General features: G+C 37.9%; 1 protein-coding gene across 1 annotated transcript in view; it reads right to left on the bottom strand.

The window, feature by feature from the left end:
- Cdep (Chondrocyte-derived ezrin-like domain containing protein) overlaps positions 1–20,931 on the bottom strand; it is a 510,959-nt gene that overhangs the window by 213,238 nt on the left and 276,790 nt on the right. The window contains exons 8-9 of the mRNA XM_067158544.2: positions 5,034–5,194; positions 3,562–3,636 (exon numbers count right to left, since the gene is read on the bottom strand). Of these exons, the coding sequence (XP_067014645.2) occupies positions 3,562–3,636; positions 5,034–5,194 (236 nt within the window). The remainder of the gene's footprint in view (positions 1–3,561; positions 3,637–5,033; positions 5,195–20,931) is intronic.

The raw sequence follows: 20,931 nt of genomic DNA, 5'->3' as shown, positions 1-20,931 counted from the left end.
GCTTTCTGATCTGAACAACATCTTCCTAGCCAGTAACCAACAGAGATGCCAACATACAAAGTGGTTCTCCATAGTGGCAGTGTCTGCCGCAGACAAGGGAAGGTTATGTTCAACCAAGAAACGTGAGAAATAATATTCAGTCCGTGTAACACTATTATTTTCACTTTTTGTGGAGTCTTCCATTGCCCTCCGATGCATCCACGCACTTCATGTTTTCAGAATTCACATGGCGTGGAGAGTTATCGCGCCCTCCGTGTTTAGATGAAAAATCACAAAGGTGATTCACAAAACACATGCCATGGTAAAATTCCAATGGTCCTAGAAATGAAAACCTTTCCGTGTACTACAGTACTTTGAGGAATAATGATTCGTTGTTTACATCTTGCTATTTTATTCAATGTTACTTTACACTTCACATGTTTGCACAATACAACATAAATTTTCAATAAAAGCAAGTAACGGAAGTATTAACCAGCGCAGGCAACTTATTACTAAATCAGAGGTACAAGAACAGAAACTGAGCACATATGCTGGGAATCTGCATTCATTAAAGCATGTTACTGTGTTAAAGTTTGTAGACAAATTTTGCAATCTAGTCATGATTTTTTTAACAGCGAGTCTTGTGTTCACAAAACTTTTTTTTAATGCGGGTCAAATGAAGAATTTATAAAGAGCGTTTTGATTTTGTGAAATCTGTAATAATCAGCACCACTTCCATATTGCCGTACTGTAAGCGAGAAAATTGTAAAAACTACAGAAAATCCAAGTAGTTGGCATCTCTGCACTGATTATAGGTTCAAGTATTTTGGCTCTGTCACTGCCATTAATGTCACAATCAATGAACAAGTCTAGCACCGGATCAACTCGTGATTGCCGACAGGAGTCTGGTGGAAGAAACGAATACTCGTAAAGCTTAAAGGGAGAGTCTAAGAGATGATCGTCAGACTTTTCCTCATGTATGGCTGCGAATGCTGGAGTGGACTGCCAGCATTACATTAACTGACCAAGTGTGCAATGAACACAATATATTGAGGATCCTTCGGTATCACTGCTATGGATGAGAAACTGGAGGGGAGAAAACTCTGCTGGTATGGATACATTGAACAATGTAACGACGAGCATCCTGTAGAGAAAGCTCCTAAACATCAGTACCAGGGAGAGGCCAAGGATGGCAAAAAGCAACTTTGTACGAAACTGCTGAAACCACCCTGCAGAAGTAAGACTTCCACATGGCTCAGATATAGAAGTGGAGGAAATATTCACAGAGGACATGGTAGACCAGGCAGTTTAAAACGGACAGAAATTATGAAGAGAAGTGAAATTGGGTGTCTAAAGTTTGCAGTAATATACTGTAAAAAATATATAAATTAACTTTGCAAAATAACATGGTGCATTAGTTTCACTGTGATCCTCTTACAAGACCAGGGACAAAATATCTAAGATGATATTACAAATCCTATGAGTACACTGAGAGAAAGTTTAGTCAATTTCTATCTGACAAAGCATTAAAAGAACATCACAGAAAAAGACAGCAACAGAGACTGAGATTAAAGTTTATCACTTACAGCATTTCTAACTCTTATAAGTCAATAAAATTAGAATTCAAGAGGATAGTGTAAATGAGATGTAAAGGGCTGTGCCACAAATGACAGAATCAGAAAAGACTGACGTAGAGTGTTCTATTCATGACAGCACTGGTAAATGTCATAATATGGCATATAAAGAATCTAAATAACTGTAAACAACTACCAGTAAATATATCATTAAAAACATGTCAAATAATTTGATATTCAGCACAAAGTTAAAAAGATGTACTATATTTAGTAAAAGTCATAAAGTATGTGAAGCAAAAAAAATACTGGAATGTTTTGTAGATGGAGTAAAGCTGGTTTGAATACAATCTCAACAGAGTCATAAAATAATCTGGTACAGTACAGACTGGTCTAAAAAGTCATCAGATGTGGAATATTTGCTCTTTGAGAGCAAAATGCAGAGAGGGCATTAATACCATCATAAGCCTTGGACAGAGACCCTCAACTGCCGCTAGTGAACCTGAGAGGGCCTACAGACATGAAGACCACGGACAATCAAGATAGATGAATGAAAAGACAGAAAATATGAAATAGGAGAAAACCAAAGGAAAATACCTGAAAACAGTGAAGGAAAACATGCCAATGGGCAAATTGCAAACAAGAGAAGATTCAGAACTAAGCTAAGAAAGGTAGCAGAAGTAGAATGTGGACGGACTCGTATGAAGAAAAGACGGAAGAAAACCTAGTCACGGAATGACAGAACAAAAGATATAGTGGAGAATAACAGTACTTTTAGGACATGGTTTCAAAACAGGCCCTGGAAAACAAACAAATTAGAGAAGAGACTGTAACTGTAAGGGCAGTTGTATGAAAGTAGAAGGAGAGAGAACAGGTTGGCTAGAACAGAAGTTTGAATCTAGGAAGTGTATTTTCACCATTATATTTCATGGTATTAATGGATGATATAATTACAACAGTGGCAAAGGAAACTGGGGAAGAAACTATTAAAGCAATGGTGTTTGCAAACAATTTGATGGTGCAGGGAAATAGGGAGGAGGGAGTTCAGAAGTAGTTGGATGCAGAGGATGAAACAGTACAAGGATATGGCATGAAATTTAGGGCAAAGAAGAGCGAGATGGTGCTTACAACTAAGGAAGATAAATCAACAATTGGAGTAATGGTTGGTGGGGAACATGTGAGGAAGGTGGAGAGCTTCTAGTACTTAGACAGCTTAATACAGGAAAATAAAAGAAATGATAAGGAAACAAGTGTCCCTCAAAACAGCAAAAGAATGACTTACCAGATGTACTTTCTTCAGAAACTTGAGTAATGAGGGGAAGAAAGAAAATCAGGATCTGAAGATTAGAGAATTATTGCAGGATAGGATGGAGGAATCAAGACTTACATGGTATGGACATGTGAGGGGAGAGAAGAAGATGCTCAGGAAGATGCATGAGATGGGAGGAAGGAAGACCAAGGAACAGATGACTGAAAGGAATGGAGGAGAGAGTGAAGAAAATATGGGAGGCTGAAGCAAAAGTGATAACAGAGGGAGCAAGGGAAGACCGAAGACAATGGAGAGGCTTATATTCTAAACAGACCCGAACAGTGGCTAGATGCTGTGCCAGATGACAATAGCAGTAAAGAACAGATCTTTATTAAATAATATGAATGGTCGTAAAATGAAATATTTCAACATAATAAGGTCAAAATTGATCTACTTGGATTCCTTTAAATCACTGCATATTGTTTCGTGTGGAAGAGCAGATTTCAAAAATACTTATTAATGCAATATATTCAAAATGACTGACTTAGGGGTTAACCTTGTTTATTTAACAAAAAATATAAATATTTTAAAAAAAATTATTCCAAGAAAATATTTAGATTGTAAATAAAACACTTGTTGATGATATTCTTATGACGTACAAATAACTTAAAAAAGGAGGACTCTTTCTTTCCAGTCATTCACACAGTCGGCATTGGAATTAACGACGACTAAAGCATGCGGGATAACAAGACTTTTACATACCTCTGGAATGTTTGACGTTTGACGTAGTTCTCCCGCACAAACTCCACTATTTGCTTCTGCGTTCGCCCGCTGTACCTGTCAACAGTAAGCAAAAGTAGTCTAATATATCATCCCACACAAGAAATGACAGTTGTGTGCATCAGGCTCTCATATACTTCAAGTACCCCATATTTTTAACGTTGCACTAACCTACTGAAGGTTTCCGATGACGCACGGATAGAAAGTGCTAGGATTGGGAAGGAAGCGGCTGTCGCCTTAATTATAGTACAGCCCCAGCATTTGTCAGGTGTGAAAATGGAAAACTACAAAAAATCATCCTCCAGGCTGCCAACGATGCGATTTGAACCCACCATCTCCCAAATGCAAGTTCACAGCTACGCAACACTAACTGCACGGCCAACTTGCTCAATCATCCCAAATCTTAAAATCAGAAAGTGAGTAGGCATGGCAGGAAATATAAGTGAAAATTTTACATACCCTTTCCTAAATCTACTTGTCTCCAAAATCAAAACTCCGTAAAATAAAATTTGTTTTCTTTTTCTTGGGACCAATCTGATACCGTAATTAAGGCATATATCACATTATTATTATTATTATTATTATTATTATTATTATTATTATTATTATTATTATTATTATTATTATTATTATTATTTACTTCTTTTACATTGCACGATTCAGGCTTTGAAGACTGCTATTATACCTAACTATATTATTGTTCATAAATTAACAACTACAGAATCGTAATTTTCTCAGTTCTATATGTCCAGTGGTTGTTTTTTTTTTTTCAACACACAGAACCAGCACCTATTTTCTTAAGTTAAACCCCTACTCGATCCGAGGTAATCAGTCTCCCAGGCAGCAATCGCACTATGAGAGTGGTTCCTGACCTTGGCCTTATGTATCCTACCCTCTCTGTCTGACGTAAACCCCACAGGCTGTCTCGTGGTAAACACGCAGGACGAACCTTTAATTACATAACAGCACGGGCAAGTCCTACTACCGGTACCTGGCTGTGACACATACGTTCCAGAATTCTCGAGAGACAGCCAGGAGGTTTACGTCGGCTAGAGAGGGTAGGATATATACGGCCAAGGTCAGGAACCACTCTCGTAGTGTGATTGCTGCCTTGGAGACTGATTACCTGTGATCGAGTAGGGATATTTCAGTCACCTTGACAAGGAATGCAATGAATTTGAAATGTCGGCAAACTGTATGCAATGTACAGAAAACAACATGGTTCAACCCAGAAAATGAACTAAATAATTCTACACAGCGTGGAAGCTTCACTTCTAAGATATGATTTAATATTAGCAAAATATATTCTAAATAATATGGTAAATGGTACTGTATGTAGTGTTTCATGTAATCATATAACTTTGTGTGAAATGTGCACAGAGTAAAACATACCTAAGACACTACATAATGCTCCTTTTCCTATAACATATTTATTAGTTGTACAGGTTCCTTACCTGAAGGATGAGCCACGACTCAACACTCTTGTCTTTTGCCGGGGGACATGCTTCACTGCAGAACAACGGAAAAAGCCGTGGTTTTCGACACACTTCTTCCAGAAGTTCTTGCATTCATTGCGACCCTCGAAAAAGAACTCGACTGTATCCTTGTAGTAGCCCTGCAGTCAGAGAAGGTATAGGCATACTTGCACCGAGTGGAACATTATGTTTCCAAAGGCAAGATTAGAGTTTTTAAGACATTAGAATAAAACATGATGATGATGATGATGATGATGATGATGATGATGATGACGATGCTTGTTGTTTAAAGGGGCCTAACATCGAAGGTCATTGGCCCCAGAATAAAACACACAAAGAAAAATTTATTAAAAGCCTTCAAAATTATCAAACATGATCAAGGCATTCCTTCAAGAAATGGCATTATATCCTACTTCTTTCATATCAAAGAATACGGTAACTCTTCTTGGTGGAGTAGAGTAAGGATAGTTCTCCCAATTTTCAACAGTACTGTTAAGTCTTAAATAGAGACGAACAAAAACCCTTCTACTCCCACTTGACTCATCTGGCCAGCAAAGTACAACGAGCTTGTACCACTAGACTTGATGCAGGCAAGTCCCGCTTCCACACTCAACCAGTAGAACACTTAGCTGGACAACATGGAGTATGATTTAGTCTCGTTCGCATACGGATAAAACATAGAAATAACCAGAGAGGTGGTGGTGGCAGTGATGGCGATTTTGTTTTAGGAGGAAGTACATATAGCCAACCATCCTCTGTACACTAATCAGAGAGAAAAATGGAACGGATCCAACACTTTTAACCCTGACAATTACACCATACGATTTTCTGATGTGTCGTGCGAATGAACGCCGTCCAGCGCGTTTTTTCTCATTTACATATATCAATTCAGACTTTTCATTGTAGTCACTTCTTACAACGAAAGTTCTTAAATTGTTCAATATCAAATGGTAATACAGATATGCTAGCTGAAACAACGCTTGTACATTTTCAGTCGTTCCATTTCCTTGTAAATTAAAATGATCGAATTCAATAAAACTTGCAGTTGGTGCAAACTATTTCTAGAGCATAATGACTACCGAAACGTAATCTTAAATAACAGGCTTTCAGTGGCACATCTTTGAGACGTGCAGTGTAACTAAATTGATATTTATAGATGTGTTACTGTCAGGGTTAAAAATGAAGGTATCGGCCAAAGAAATAAGAATGCTATGAAGGGCATGAAAAGGAAAGACTCCCCAGGCCTTGAATACTCTAATACCGCCGGGGTCGGAAAAGAACAAGAGTTGACCAAGGGAGGTCGGATGTATGGCACACGTAAGTGGAAGCAATGCCAACATTCAGGCGAGGGCCCTATGGTCGTGAACCCACTCTCACAAGTTAAGAGTACAGTCCACAAAGAATGCATATTATCGTTTATGAAGTTTAAACCAAATAGTAGCAAACAAATGACAGAATACTGGATGTGCAAACGATGTGCAAAAATTGTTGCAGCAGTCTCCAGACACATGTGGGGAGAACAGAGTAGTTTTAGAATGAAACTGGACTACCACAAGGAAGTGTGCTGACTCCACTGTTATTCATAAAATAATAATAATAATAATAATAATAATAATAATAATAATAATAATAATAATAATAATAATAATCGTATGGCCTCAGCTACCGTGTCCAGACGTTCCAATGTGATCCCATCTGGCTGTCTGTTCGTCAATTTCAACATTCCGTTTTACTCTAGGCCCACTAGATGGCAGACCGAGTAAACCGAAACTCTCTTGGGCGTCTATGACTGAGATTCAATTAATTTTGTCAGGTAAACACCAAATATGTCACCAGAGATCTTGTACATGCCGAGATCGTACGACATGGAGTGTTGAATGGACTTTTTCCGCCCTTCAAAAATCCGACTGACTCTGCCGGTTTTGAACCCGCTATCTTGGGAGATCATTGAAAATCATGGAGTGAAAATCAGCACGAAAAAGAGAGAAGCAGCATACTAAGACCGTAACAGAGACACATCATTCCATAACATCCTACCTGGCTCATTGGAAGGAATTCATCATGATGACAAGAACATCAAACTCACTCTCTTCAGTATGCATGTTGACACCCAACCACTGGAGAAGAGTAAGTAAAATCTTACATTCATATATTCCATTACCTAATTTGTCTGTCTGTATCAATATTCTCTTTGTATTTATAATGGAAAGTGAATGACAAGCAAGCTGCAAACTAAAGAAAATAAATTTCCTTGTCATCGTTATCCCCCCACTGATATGCATTTAGGACTGTCACCCAGGTGTCAGATTCTCTATCTGTTGTTTACCTAGTCTTTTCTTAAAGGATTTCTAGGAATCTGGATAGATTATTCCAGTCCCTAACTGCTCTTCCTATAAACGAATATTTGCCCCAATTTGTCCTCTTGAATTCAATCTTCATATTATAATCTTTCCTACTTTTAAAAATACCACCCAAAACTTATTCGTCTACTAATGTCATTCCATGCCATCTCTCCAGTGACGGCCCATCTCAGTATCTGAACATATGATAAATATGAAAAATGTATCATTTGTAACATGTGTGTAATGTCAACATCAAAGCCTGCTGAGTGAATTATAACCAGAGGAGAGTTGACGATTATTCACATGGTCAAATGCTGTATAAAAGCAGACAAATATGTTCTGTACACAATCAATTTTGAGCCAGCAGACACCCATGTCTGCCATGGCCTAGTAGGAACTTTCAAAATAGACTGCAGTGTCTGCTTTGGCACTCAATGTTACATCACAGGTGGTCTGTCTGGTAGTATTGTATAAACCTGAGAGGTGGCCAGTCACCAAAGGTGCCGAGTATCCTCTGCAGACCATGAAAATATGCATGTTATGCTGGTCTCTTGGAGTTTCTCTCCTTTATGACATAACAAACAACATTATTCAGCAGAGGATGGGAGATTTTCCCATTTAGGAGAAAATGCAGAAGGGGCACCTGAAGTGATATAGCCATGTCCTGAGAGAAGCAATCACTTCAGTCACTGATGATGCCTACACCTCTACCATCAAGTGCCCCTGCTGAAAGCCAATACAATGGTGGCAAGACACACCAGTTACTGACGTGAAGATTGCTCTGCTTGAACTGAGCATAACATATTGATGGTGTACTGGCCAACTGGCATAAGCCACACAAAGCAAATCTTTTAGGAGAGTCGAAAAACAGTTTGCACCTCACTATAGGCATTGGTCTGTCTTAATTGTTGTTTATTTTAATTCTATAATGTATCTAAGAATATGTTCTGTGGGATCATACAGTTTCTTGAAATTAATTGTTTAACGTGAAATCTGAGGGTTGCAACAATGTATATTTTGGGTTACACTAATTGGAATAAATAATAATAACAATGGTCAGTTGTTTATTACGTGAAAGATCAATCAATAATAGTAAGAAAACTATTATAAAACATAAATTTTCTATCCTGATTTATTTAAATAAATTACCCTCACAGAAGTAACACTCAAATTCACAACGAAACTGAATTGGCATTGTATACTGATAAGTATTAGTATACCATATGACAAAATACTATTACTGAATTATGCAGTTAATTTTAGTGACAACTAAATCAGACACATTCATCAAAACAAAGACTAACACTGTGTTACACCAGCTGACTTGCACGGGCTTGTAAGATCAAGAGACCTAGCTGTCGCAAGTATAGTGTCTTACGCCAATTGACTGGTACAACCTACTGATATCTGTGGGTTACGACTAGTTTGTTTCACCACGTGGCTTGCCTGAGCCTGCCATGTGGGGAGTTATGCGATCAACTTTCTTCTCTTTTGCATTGAAGGAAGGTGTTGGAGCGTTATGGCAATTTGACAGAATGTGCATCATAGTGTTAACTACTTGATTCACACATAACCTCAAGTTGGAAATTCGGGAGGGTTACGCCAATTTGCCTGTACACCATCGATATGATCATGTAAAAATATGGCACTCATTGATCTGAAGAACAGACGCAATGCTAAACAAAATGCCAAGTCAAAGAAGAGGAGACAGTTCTGGGTCATTTGTTTACGGACCCACAACAACCAGAAATTATGCAATAACATATTTTTATAAAGAATTTCTGGACACACAAAAAAACATTTCTAATTACTATAACAAGATAACAATTTTGCCATGAAATCCTAAAATGAAATAAAGCAACATCTTCAAATGATTGTAATCACTAAACATGCACTTCTCTGTGTTTTCAATAGTTATTTAACAAGCCAAACTTAGAAATCAAAATTACACAAATTCAGCATTAACAAATGTATTGGAGAACCTTTTGCATCATAGATTGTTGATGTTACAATGCATTAAAAAACATTAAAAAAAGAGAACAAAGTTGTAATGTTCTAGATTAACCAAAGACAAATATGATGCAAAGTTTCCAATGCATGTTGACGACACATGACACTGCTTTCCAGACTACAAGACTACTTGATCACTGGCGCATTCTCGTGGGCAGATCAGCGTTACAAGAGCTAGGAGGGAAGAAAGTTTAAATCATTACAAGCATTGCATTTAAATTAGGATGTGTTATTAGACCATTCAGTTTAGTGGCAAACTTGCATATGCAGAGCACAATTGGCTTTGAACGAACAATGCCGCATACAATCAAGATTGTTAGGAAAAGTTAGACTAAAAATGAAGTAACTGATAAAAGATCGTGAATTAGAAACAGCTGAAGTTAGAATAATTCAACATGGAATGTTAATATTTTTTCAGGACTGGTTTCCTGTATAAATGGAGATTTTCAGTTAACTACAACAATAACTAGTGAGCCTGTACTGCTCCGCAGCATTCTTTATAGATAGGTCCGATAACTCGTCTTGATACGCCTGTCGTAGTTATATTGTTTTGCCTGTCCTTTTCAATAGTTTTATGAACATTTTATACCAGTTCATTATAATTACAGTATTTCATTCGTAACGCAGTTTAGAACACTTCTTTTCATACAGAATCACTGTGCTTCGATCATTCGAGTGTATCTGGATCTTGCTCGAGATGGTGCAACATACAATTTGTCGTGACCAATTACTGGTTTGAGTAAGTAGACTGCCCACTTTTTCAAGAGTTTTTCCCTGCGTTTTATTAATGGTCATACAGAAGGCTAGTGGACTTGATACCTTCCCGTCTGTGCATAGGTCGACTGTTTTCTCTTAACAGCTGTAAGTTATGAGGAATGTTCTGCCATCTGTTGAGTATATTCGGTTGCTGGGAAAGGTCAGAGAATCGAAGAGTATCTAGCAGAGAAAAGTGTTCTTCCTTCATCAGAGGAAGTGTATACTCTCTGGCTTGACAGGTAATAAAATTGAAATGGCGTATGGCTTTTAGTGCCGGGGGTGTCCGAGGACAAGCTTGACAGGTAGTAATCAAGCAAACATGGCTGCATCCAATCACATTAGTAAGGATGAAAATCACATATATCAGAATATTAATGAAAGTGTTAATTGCTAAGCAACGTGATAAGTACAGAATGTATTGCGGATTAGGATAATCCTTCGCCTACAATTCTTGGTGGGATCATTTAGCGATTTGATTTTAGGATTACTCAAAGTAATTCTGGAGAGAGAAAAAAAAAGAATGCAGCAAATTGGTCCAGTAGAATGGCCGGATGGATTGGACAAAGCTGTTTTTAAATTTTTTTTCATATATAGATGGCGTGTGGCCTCCGAAGAGGTCTGGTGCAGGTCTTTTGCGTTCATGCTGTACAGGCGACCTGCACATTCATGGGGTTGGGGCCCTACCTATGATGATTCTAATGATGAATACATCACACAAACCCAGCCCTCCAGCCATCGGTATTAACCAATTAAGATTAAAATGCCCGACCCGACCAGACCAGGAATCGAATCCGGGACCTCTTGGACCAAAGGCCAGCATGCTAATCATTTAGCCATGGAGGCGGACTTCAGTTCACTGAAACTGTCAGGTATATGTATACATAATCACAAAGAATATACATTAAGTTTTGTAAATAATGGAAGGAGGAAAGAAAGAAAGAAAGAGGCTAATCAAATTATACAGAGAAAGAACATGGATAGGATAATACGATAAACAAGACGGGTCAGCTTCGGAAGGAAAAAAGGCGGGGATAAACATGAAAACAAAAAGAGGACAAGGACAATCTCCACATCATCAACCCCAATTCCACATTTCCCACATCAAGCGAGATCTGTCATGATAGCTCCTCAATGAGCATTGAAGTCTGTCTTCCTGATGAAGATGGGAAGCACAAACGAGCTGGTTGGTGGGTTGAGAGGCAATGGCTGTACGAGAGTTGTGACATTGGAGACGACCTGATATGGTTTCACAGTATTAATCAAATATAAAAATATTCCAGTTGATTTCTTGTTACTTGTATCATTAGATGAAAGTCAAATCATAATTTAAAGCACATGCATAGTTCTGTGTATCAAAATTAATTATGCTCTGTACATCTACGTTATCACAGATTTGTTTAGAGAAGCTCATTTTAAAAAACAATGCTTGGTTAGTAATTTTTTTCAAATTAAAGACAGTAAACTAAAACTCATACCTCTAATAAATCATAACAGCAAAAACAGGATGAATTAAAATCAGCAAACAAAAGGTCAATCCTTTAGCATTATCACCAGTAACTGCACAATTAATATTTCATCTTTACTTTCACATTACCATCACCTTGTCCCATGAACGATAAGATGATGTATTTCTCAACACATTTAAATAATAACCGTTTAATGTCCCTTCAATTCCTGTTAATTATAAAGGATACCTAGGTGTCAGAATGTTGTCCTGCAAGAGTTCTCTAAGGTGCTGGAAGCTGAACACACAGAGTCGTTGCCTTTAAGGAGATTGAGCCAGCACTATCTTTTTATGTTAAATTAACCATATTCAACATTCATTTTACCTTATAACTATTTTCTTGTTTAGTGCTTCCAACTTTTTGTCCAGAGAAACAAACGCTTAGTCCTCTTCGATGCCATTACCCTCATGGATGCTCAAAATATGAGAACGAAGGAACAGTACAGCTTCGTATCTGTAAGACAGACTGAGAGCCTGACCTTTCAAGGTAACTGTAGCTTGAAGCATAGGTTTGGCAATCTACTTTACCTGAGGTGAAAAAATAACAATGCAACAGTTTCATACATATTATTAAAAGGTTGTGCATATATTTTGTTGGGAGGAAAATAAATTAGTCTAGATGAACCAGTAATCCAAATTAAAGGGCCAGACGAACAAAGTTCTTGTATAGTTCTAAACTGATTCTCATACCAAATTACTGTATATGTTATTTTAATCACAAAAAGCTAATTCAATGAGCAACTTTTCAAAGTCATATTTTTCATGGAGGAGGAGGGCAGGGCGAGGAGGCAGTGTCGTCCCTTTTTCCAGTTCCAGCAGAGACAGGATGTTAAGAGCACTCTTCCATCTTTTTCTATCTGACCATCATTACAGCTGCTTCATGATCCAGATTTCTTCTTATTATGGTGTTCTTGATAGAGTCCAACAACCTTAGTATGGGCCTCCCCCGTGTTCTTTTTCCTTCAATCTTAGCTTCCATATCTGCTTTAATATCCAACCTTTAAACACATCCAGACCATCTCATTTTCTCTCTCTTCATTCTGTCAGAAAGCTTTTCAACTCCAATTTCCTTCTTGATATCCTTATTTCTTACCCTACCCTCTCAGGTCTTTCCTATCATCATATTTTTTCTTCTTGTGCCATTATCCATTCCAGAAGCTGGCCATCATCATGGAGATCATCATCTTACTTGCTCTCCAGAACAACTCGTCACGACATTCCACACCATCCCCCCCCCCCCCCCCCCCGGAGATTCTGCAGACAAGAAATCAGTTGTCTTCCTAGACTTGGTCTGCTGAAAATTTTCCCTTTCATCATAAGTTAAAGTATGCGGTACTTCTCGTATCTTTTAACATGACCAAACTATTTCCAGCTTCCAGCTGAATATTTTTGAGAAGTTGTTTTTCTATACCAATGCAATCTAATACTTCAACATTGATTGTGTGGTCCACCCATGAAATTCACAATTACCACTGATATGTACACATTTCAAAAGTTTCAATCCTGTTTTCAGATACATTGTTCAATGTCCAAGCTTCAGCCCCATAGATAAGGACCAGAAATATAATTTTGTAATAATAATAATAATAATAATAATAATAATAATAATAATAATAATAATAATAATAATAATAATCGTATGGCCTCAGCTACCGTGTGCAGACATTTCAATTTGACGCCATCTGGCTGTCTGCTCGTCAATTTCGACGTTCCGTTTTACTCTAGGCCCCCACTAGATCGCAGACCGAATAAACCGAAACTCTCTTGGGCGTCTATGGCTGAGATTTAATGAATTTTGTCGGGTAAACACCAAATGTGTCACCAGAGATCTTTTACATGCCGACATCGCACGACATGGAGTGTCTAATGGACTTTTTTCCGCCCTTCAAAAATCCGACTACCTCTGCCAGGTTTGAACCCGCTATCTTGGGATCCGGAGGCCGACACTCTACCGCTGATCCACAGAGGCAGCTTATATATAATTTAGTGAAGGAGGATCTAGCTTTTTCTATTCAGAATTTAATCTCTATGCTCTGATCCCACCACTCTTTTACAATACTACCCAGATATACTTAATTCTCTACCCTTACAATCTTCAGACATCCCTGGACAGGTGTCCTACTTATGACAAGATACTTTGTCTTCTTTATGCCAACGTGCAGGCCATACTTTACACTGGAAGAACAGACTCAATTCAACAGCTACTGAAGATCTACAAGATTCGTGATGAGCAATACCATGTCATCAGTGTAGCTAATATTATTCACAAATTCACCATTCATCCTTATACCTATTTCAGATTTGGCAGACCTTCTAAAAATACTTCCTCTGAATAGATTCTGAAGAAGGTGGAAGACAGGACAGAGGCCTATTCAGTCAGTTTGCAGTCCATGCTGACTTGGGCTTTTTCTGACTACAGTAAAGACTGATACAGTAATTATTCTGATATCCTTGTCATCAACTCCCACTTTCTGTAGAGCTGCAACCATCTTCTTGTGTTAGTATCTATCAAAGGCTTTTAAGTGGTCTAAGAAACATACATGGACATTGAATCACATGTCTCGACACCTTTGCACAAGGATTTGTAAAGTAAATAGCACTTCTCTCGTGTCTATGGAATTTCTGAAACCAAATTGCGTTGGGCCGGTGTTTTGCTAGCATTCTTTAAAATTTCATCTCACTCGCATGGATTTTAATTTCTGCGATACTGATCTGTCTCAGATCTTTCTTATATTCTTGGAACCAACTCGACTTTCTCCCCTTCTTGGTCATTAGTCATATGGAAGGTGTGCATGTAGAACAGTATATATTTTTTTTTTATTGTTTATGTTAATGGTTCTATTTTGCGGGATAATTCCTCAATAGATCTCAATCAGGGCGAGTTGGCCGTGCGTTAAGGGGCACGCAGCTGTGAGCTTGCGTCCGGGAGATAGTAGGTTCCAACCCTACTGTCGACAGCCCTGAAGATGGTTTTCCATTGTTTTGTTGTTTTTTTTTTTTTTTTTTCCTAGTTGCTTTACGTCGCACCGACACAGATAGGTCTTATGGCGACGATGGGATAGGAAACGCCTAGGAATTGGAAGGAAGCGGCCGTGGCCTTAATTAAGGTACAGCCCCAGCATTTGCCTGGAGTGAAAATGGGAAACCATGGAAAACCATCTTCAGGGTTGCCGACAGTGGGGCTCGAACCCACTATTTCCCATTTTCACACCAGGCAAATGCTGGGGTTGTACCTTAATTAAGGCTACGGCCACTTCCATCCTACTCCTAGGCCTTTCCTATCCCACCGTCGCCATAAGACCTATCTGTGTCAGTGAGGACGTAAAACAAATTATAAAAATATAATTAAAATATTTCAATCGTATCTGACCATCAACCCATCTGTTGGCTAAAATCTCTCATAATATCCTGCATTCTCTTTTTTATTAGATAGGAGAATTGCCCCCGTCTATTCAGACAGTTTCCGAAATATTTAATCCTTTTAGTTTTAACAACCGTGCAGCAGTGCCTAAGCTTGGCACCTATACTCAGTGTCTTTTTACTGTAAAAGTTTTTTGTCACCATCTACCTCCTCTTATTAAACTCTCTCTTCACCCCGCTTCTACCTCCCTACTGTGGTTTATTAAATGCTATTTCTCCATCCCTTCCACGTCAGTTTTGAACAAATGAAATATTAATTTTCAATGTGTGTGCCATTACCTGTTCAACCCGTTGTTCTGAACTACTCAGCCTGGCCCAGGAAGAGACTAGAACTCTTTGAAATGTAGCCATACAGAAGAGTGTGAAAGCATGATGTCTGCTCTAATTCCCAGATCCTGACATTAATGGATCCCTGTTCAAGTCCACTCTGCTGGACTCTCATAAAAAGTTTCACGAGCTACTCATGATCCCTAAGAAATTAAATCCTGTGGGAATAAGACCGTCAGTGAAAGTAAAATTGAGTACTGTATTATATGGATTGACCTCTTGCTTAATATAACTCATTCAGCTTAGCATTCTCCTCTGTAAACAAACACGAGGCACAATTCAAGATACTGTTGCGATAGATCTGAAACCAGAAAGCATTAGAGAAGTACAAGAGAAGTCATCTTCTATATTCTGACATCAGATTAGTGATTAATGATTCAGGGCTTAATGTAAAATAAAAGCAACTTCTAAATACATCACTGTAAAAGGCTGGAAATAAATCTGGCTAGTCTAGCACAGCTTGTGCAAAAAAAGTTTTTTTTAATTCCTAGGTACTTGGGTGTAACTGCAATCGGTAAGTCTGTGTAGGATCAGTCGTATCCACAGAGACATCCTTTAACATCTATGACGCAAGGATTGTGGTCGTGATGTTCCAGTACTATGATGCAATGCCTACTGGCAGATTGGTTGGCTATCAGCATTACATAATAAAACTGGGGAAAGTCCAATTTTGTTTTATATTTGGTCTAAGGTATACAATTTTTTTTACAGGGAACTAGTATATATATTCAGGGGAATATTTGCTGAAATTTTCATTAAAATATCATTTATTTTTAAGTTATTACAGTTTTTGTTCATAGTAACTGGAAAGAAAATAGCTGATTTTTAATACCTGAGGAGATTTGAACAGTACAACATGGGGATTATGTTATTAATTTTTGTTATGGAGAAACAGAGATACCTGTAGAATATCTATAATTGCAATAGAGCAACAGAATATGTTTCCGTTAAAATAATCCCACTACAACGTAACATACAAACAATCTTGATAGCTTGAGGAGTCTCCTGCCCAGCCAAAGTCAAAGAATGTTTGTTTTATGACCTCTCTCTGTGGTTCTACTGAGAGCTATAAAACGAGGAAATTCTCTCCATAACAAAAATTATTAATGTAATTCCCATACTGCACTGTCCAGGTCTCCTCAAGTATTAAAAAGTAGCTGTTTTCTTTCCAAACATTATAAACAAAAAAATTAGTAACTTAAAAACAAAGAGTGATATTTTAGTGAAAATTTCAGCAAATGTTTCTCTCAATATGTTCTAGTTCCCTATGAAAAATTGTATGCCTGAGACTAAAAGTTTAAGGACATGAATCATGTTCATGAAATATGCAGGTAGGACCAGTTGTGATACGGATCAGCAGATCGATGTAGATGTAGGACACGATGGCTACATAGAGAGTCGCAACTAAGCAGTCTATCGACTGATAACTCAAATAAACAACAAACTAAAGAATGTGATGAATTTGGAAAGTTGCTTTGGCATTTGCTTATGTCAAATATATAAATAATTTACATTGTTCTGTGCATCCATTTCTGGCAGAAATCACTATTCCAGACTAATTCCACATTAATAATTCAACAAAACCCATTTCAGTGAAGAAAACTTCTCTCTTTCAGCTGACTTTTGAAGAGAATAGAACATACATACAGCCACACATAACTTGTTAACTGAGATACTTTTTCCCCTTCCTTGCTACCTTAAATAAACAAAGTTGAAGTGCTATAAGGTACACCAACTCGTAAATTGCTTGCCAGATACTTGGCAGACTGTTTTACAAGTAATAGGATAAGTAAACTAATAGCAACAAAACATCATGAAGTATCTTCAGTCACATAATTACAATGAATGAGGTTTTCTCAAGACACTATGTTAACATAGTAAGAATAGGATAGTAGAATTACCTGCCGTTTGTCTTGTTGCTACGTTGTTTATATACGACCAAAGCAAGTAACTACTTTCAATCCAAGGCAGATCATCAACCTTCCCAAACCTCATTTTCAGTATACTAACTTTTCCTTCCAAACATTATACTCAGTGTTTGGAAAAAAACTGTTAATGTTGCTGTGTGCTGCAAATAGGTATCAAACTGAACATCAAATTACAAGAAAGATAGTGTAAATAAGTTCAGTTTTGTTGGCAGTTGGAAGTTAAGAAATCACTGATACTGATGAGTGCCGAATCTTTGAATCTTTCTCTCAGCCCAATACAGCCAAAATGCTTTCTTCCTAGCTGTTGCTCCTCTACCTGGTGCATGCTGCCTGACTGGTTAATTTCAAGTTGAAATAATAACAATTACTCCAATTTTTACTGTATTTCATGTTCAGCTTTACATAGACTTTCAGAACCTGAAACAACTAAATTAATGTCATTGTATGGGAAAAAGAAATTATTGTCATCTTATGCAAGAGATATGTTTCAACTTAAAAGGAAGAAATAATCATCATGGTAAGTTCAGAATCCAGAGTGGCTTTCATTTTTCTACTGTCTTTCAAATTATCCTATTAGCAAAATATTTACCATTTTTAAATAACAAAATGGCAAACAAAAGGCAACACCGTACCTCAGAATGAGGAAGATAGGATGGGGACATAGAAGAGATTGAAAGGATAGGTAGAAAGTTAAGGGTACGAAAGAGAAAAATTAACAAAATGACTGGTACTCTGACTACAATTGCCCTAGATTTTTATTTTTCTCAGAATATTCACCCTTTTCTTGTTATGGTGATAATCTTGTTATTTCCTAACTCACTGCCAAGAAAATACAAATATGGCAGCACTAGTAATCAAATACCTTTGATGTAGGCCTGAATACCTCTAGGCCTGCGCAATGTGGCAACCATCAAGACAGTACGCACTACACCAGGCATTTTTTTAATCGCATTCAGCTCTCCATGCGAAGGCGAGCAAAGGCTTGTATTCCGGCAAGAGGAGGTCACTTAGAACATTTCACCTGACATGTGTGCAGAGTGTTCCATCTGGCATTACTGCCCTATTCATTGTCGGAAGTGTCGAATTGCATTAACATTACAAGAAAGTCAGATAACTCTAACATTATGCAATTCCAGACTAGTGTAAGTATGGAAAACCCACTCACAGGTGTTTGGACTACGTCTCGATATTAAAAATATGGAGTACATGATGACAGATCCTAATGTTAAGTGTTTTAAGACTTTATGGCTGATGATGGCCTAATATCAACAGGCCAAAACTAGTACCATAATTAAAATAAATTGAAGTACCGTACTAATTTTATATTGTACTGATTAGGTGGATTACCTCATTTCTCCACAATAATTATGTGGCAAAACAAAGCAAAGAAAGTGGATCCCACCACACTGCAGGACAAACAGTGAGGAGGGGAAAAAAAAAAAAGAAGATAGATTTCCGGACTAGTGTCGTTATACCATTCTCCTCTCTGTGCAAAGAATCCATTCCTAATTGTTTGCCACTGAGTTCTGGTACACCTTGTACTGTATTTACTTGACACAGTATACATATAATGTTCCATAGATTTTGAATGAAAACTGCTTATTATATTCCCTGCAACTTATGCAACTATTATCCATAAGAGTCACAATACTTCACTGCTCTAAACTACGTAATGAGTAAATTTCCTTTTCTAGTCTATTTAGCACTATGCCGTGCTGAACATTCCAAAGTGCTCGTCACGCATGCAGCCATCAGAAATGTGTTGATGGAAATACCGAAGGGTCTCGTGAAACCACAGTGCGTTCCCATGACTCAACAAGCTCTCAGCACCTTGTTGACTGACTTTCCTGTGTGTATTTAACAAGCAGACCCAATTTATAAACATCATACTCCAGTTAGAGATTATTTATGTTTGAATTCTCATCATGTTGTCTACTTATCATGGAGAAATGTAGCAAGAATCAGAAAGAATGCAAAATTGGAGTACGTTAGAAATTACGGGAGATAGTAAACCCTCTAGTAAAGGTTCAGAATAATATTCTGATGAATGTAGCAGTGATAATGATTCCAAGAATCGTGAAATCTGAACACATATTGTGTGAAAATCGAGGGACAGGGCAACAGAGAATTATTACTAGTAACATCACAATAATCGGTCAAATGAACTGGAAATATGGGAAAACAATGCTGGTTCAAAACATAATTAACCTCCTGGGAGTTAAGAAAATTATACTTTATTAATTATTTGTGGGATGGCAATTTTATGAGCTTGTAGTAAAGCAGACAAATATTTATGCCGAATATTTACAAAGAAAACTGGCACTGTTGATACTACCTGGCAAAACATTACGCTAACAATATAAGGGTGAATCTAGGTGTTCTAAATTATATGGGTTTACTTGTTTTACCTGAAAATGACTATCAGTTCCTAGAAGAATTTTGCATGTGCCCTTTAGTAAGGCAGGCAATGACAATGAAATGGTTTATGAAACTTCGGCAGTATTTAGAATCACCCGAAACCTTTTCATGCAGGTAAAGAAAGTTTGAACTCCTTTTGGTGCTCGTAAAGGAGCAATAAGATGCAAGGATGGGAAGATCTTGACTGCACAACAAAGTATTAAGAACAGATGGTGCGAGCGTACTGAACAGCTATATACCCACAAAGGTAAAACTGTTTGACCCTGCAGCATTGAACCACATGAATTAGAACCAGATATGCTTCACGACAAAGTGGAATGGGCACTGAAACAGTTACCAGATAATAAAGATCCTGGTTTCGATTGTATCCCAACTGAACTGCCAAAGCCTGTCCCTTTGGCACCTATCACTGCTTTGTGCCAGAAAATATGGCAAACTATCACCTGGCCAGGGGGATGTAAAAGATCAATATCCCATTGCCTAAGAAGGGAGATGTCAGCGGGTGTTCTAATCATCGTATTGTAGCTTTGATTCCACATGCTAGCAAAGTTCCTCTAAAAATCATACAGAAACGTCTTGCACCCATCCTTGAAGCTCAGTTACCTGACGTTCAAGGTGATTTTCACCAAAGACATGGCATGATACAGATGCTGATTCCCATAGGAAATCTAAAATATTTGTCCCGAATGAGTAAATTTATAATACCAATATAAATGGTCCGTTATTGGACATTATAAATTTTCCAGCTAACTCATTCCTGGTTGCCAGCGTTTCGCCCCCGTGTGCCAGGCTGGGCTCATCAGTTGGTACCTAGCACACCTACCAAGACGCTGGCTAGCGCTTATCGTGGAGGCCACTGCATAGGCTAATTGTAGCCACCGGCAGTGCCAATGCACTATGAGAGACCCTGTCTCACTACTACTCACTACTTGGTAGGTGCTCACTACTTGGTAGGTGTGCTAGGTACCAACTGATGAGCCCAGCCTAGCACACGGGGGCGAAATGCTGGCAACCAGGAATGAGTTCGCTGGAAAATGTATAATGTCCAATAACAGACCATTTATATTGGTATTATAAATTTACTCATTCAGGACAAATATTTCAGATTCCCTATGGGAATCAACATCTATATCATCTGATGGCCAGGCAGGCATCAATTTTTAGTAGTGAGA

The sequence above is a fragment of the Anabrus simplex genome, chromosome 14 (genome assembly GCF_040414725.1).
Source record: "Anabrus simplex isolate iqAnaSimp1 chromosome 14, ASM4041472v1, whole genome shotgun sequence".
Classification (NCBI taxonomy): domain Eukaryota; kingdom Metazoa; phylum Arthropoda; class Insecta; order Orthoptera; family Tettigoniidae; genus Anabrus; species Anabrus simplex.
This window is presented reverse-complemented; position numbering and strand designations above follow the sequence as displayed.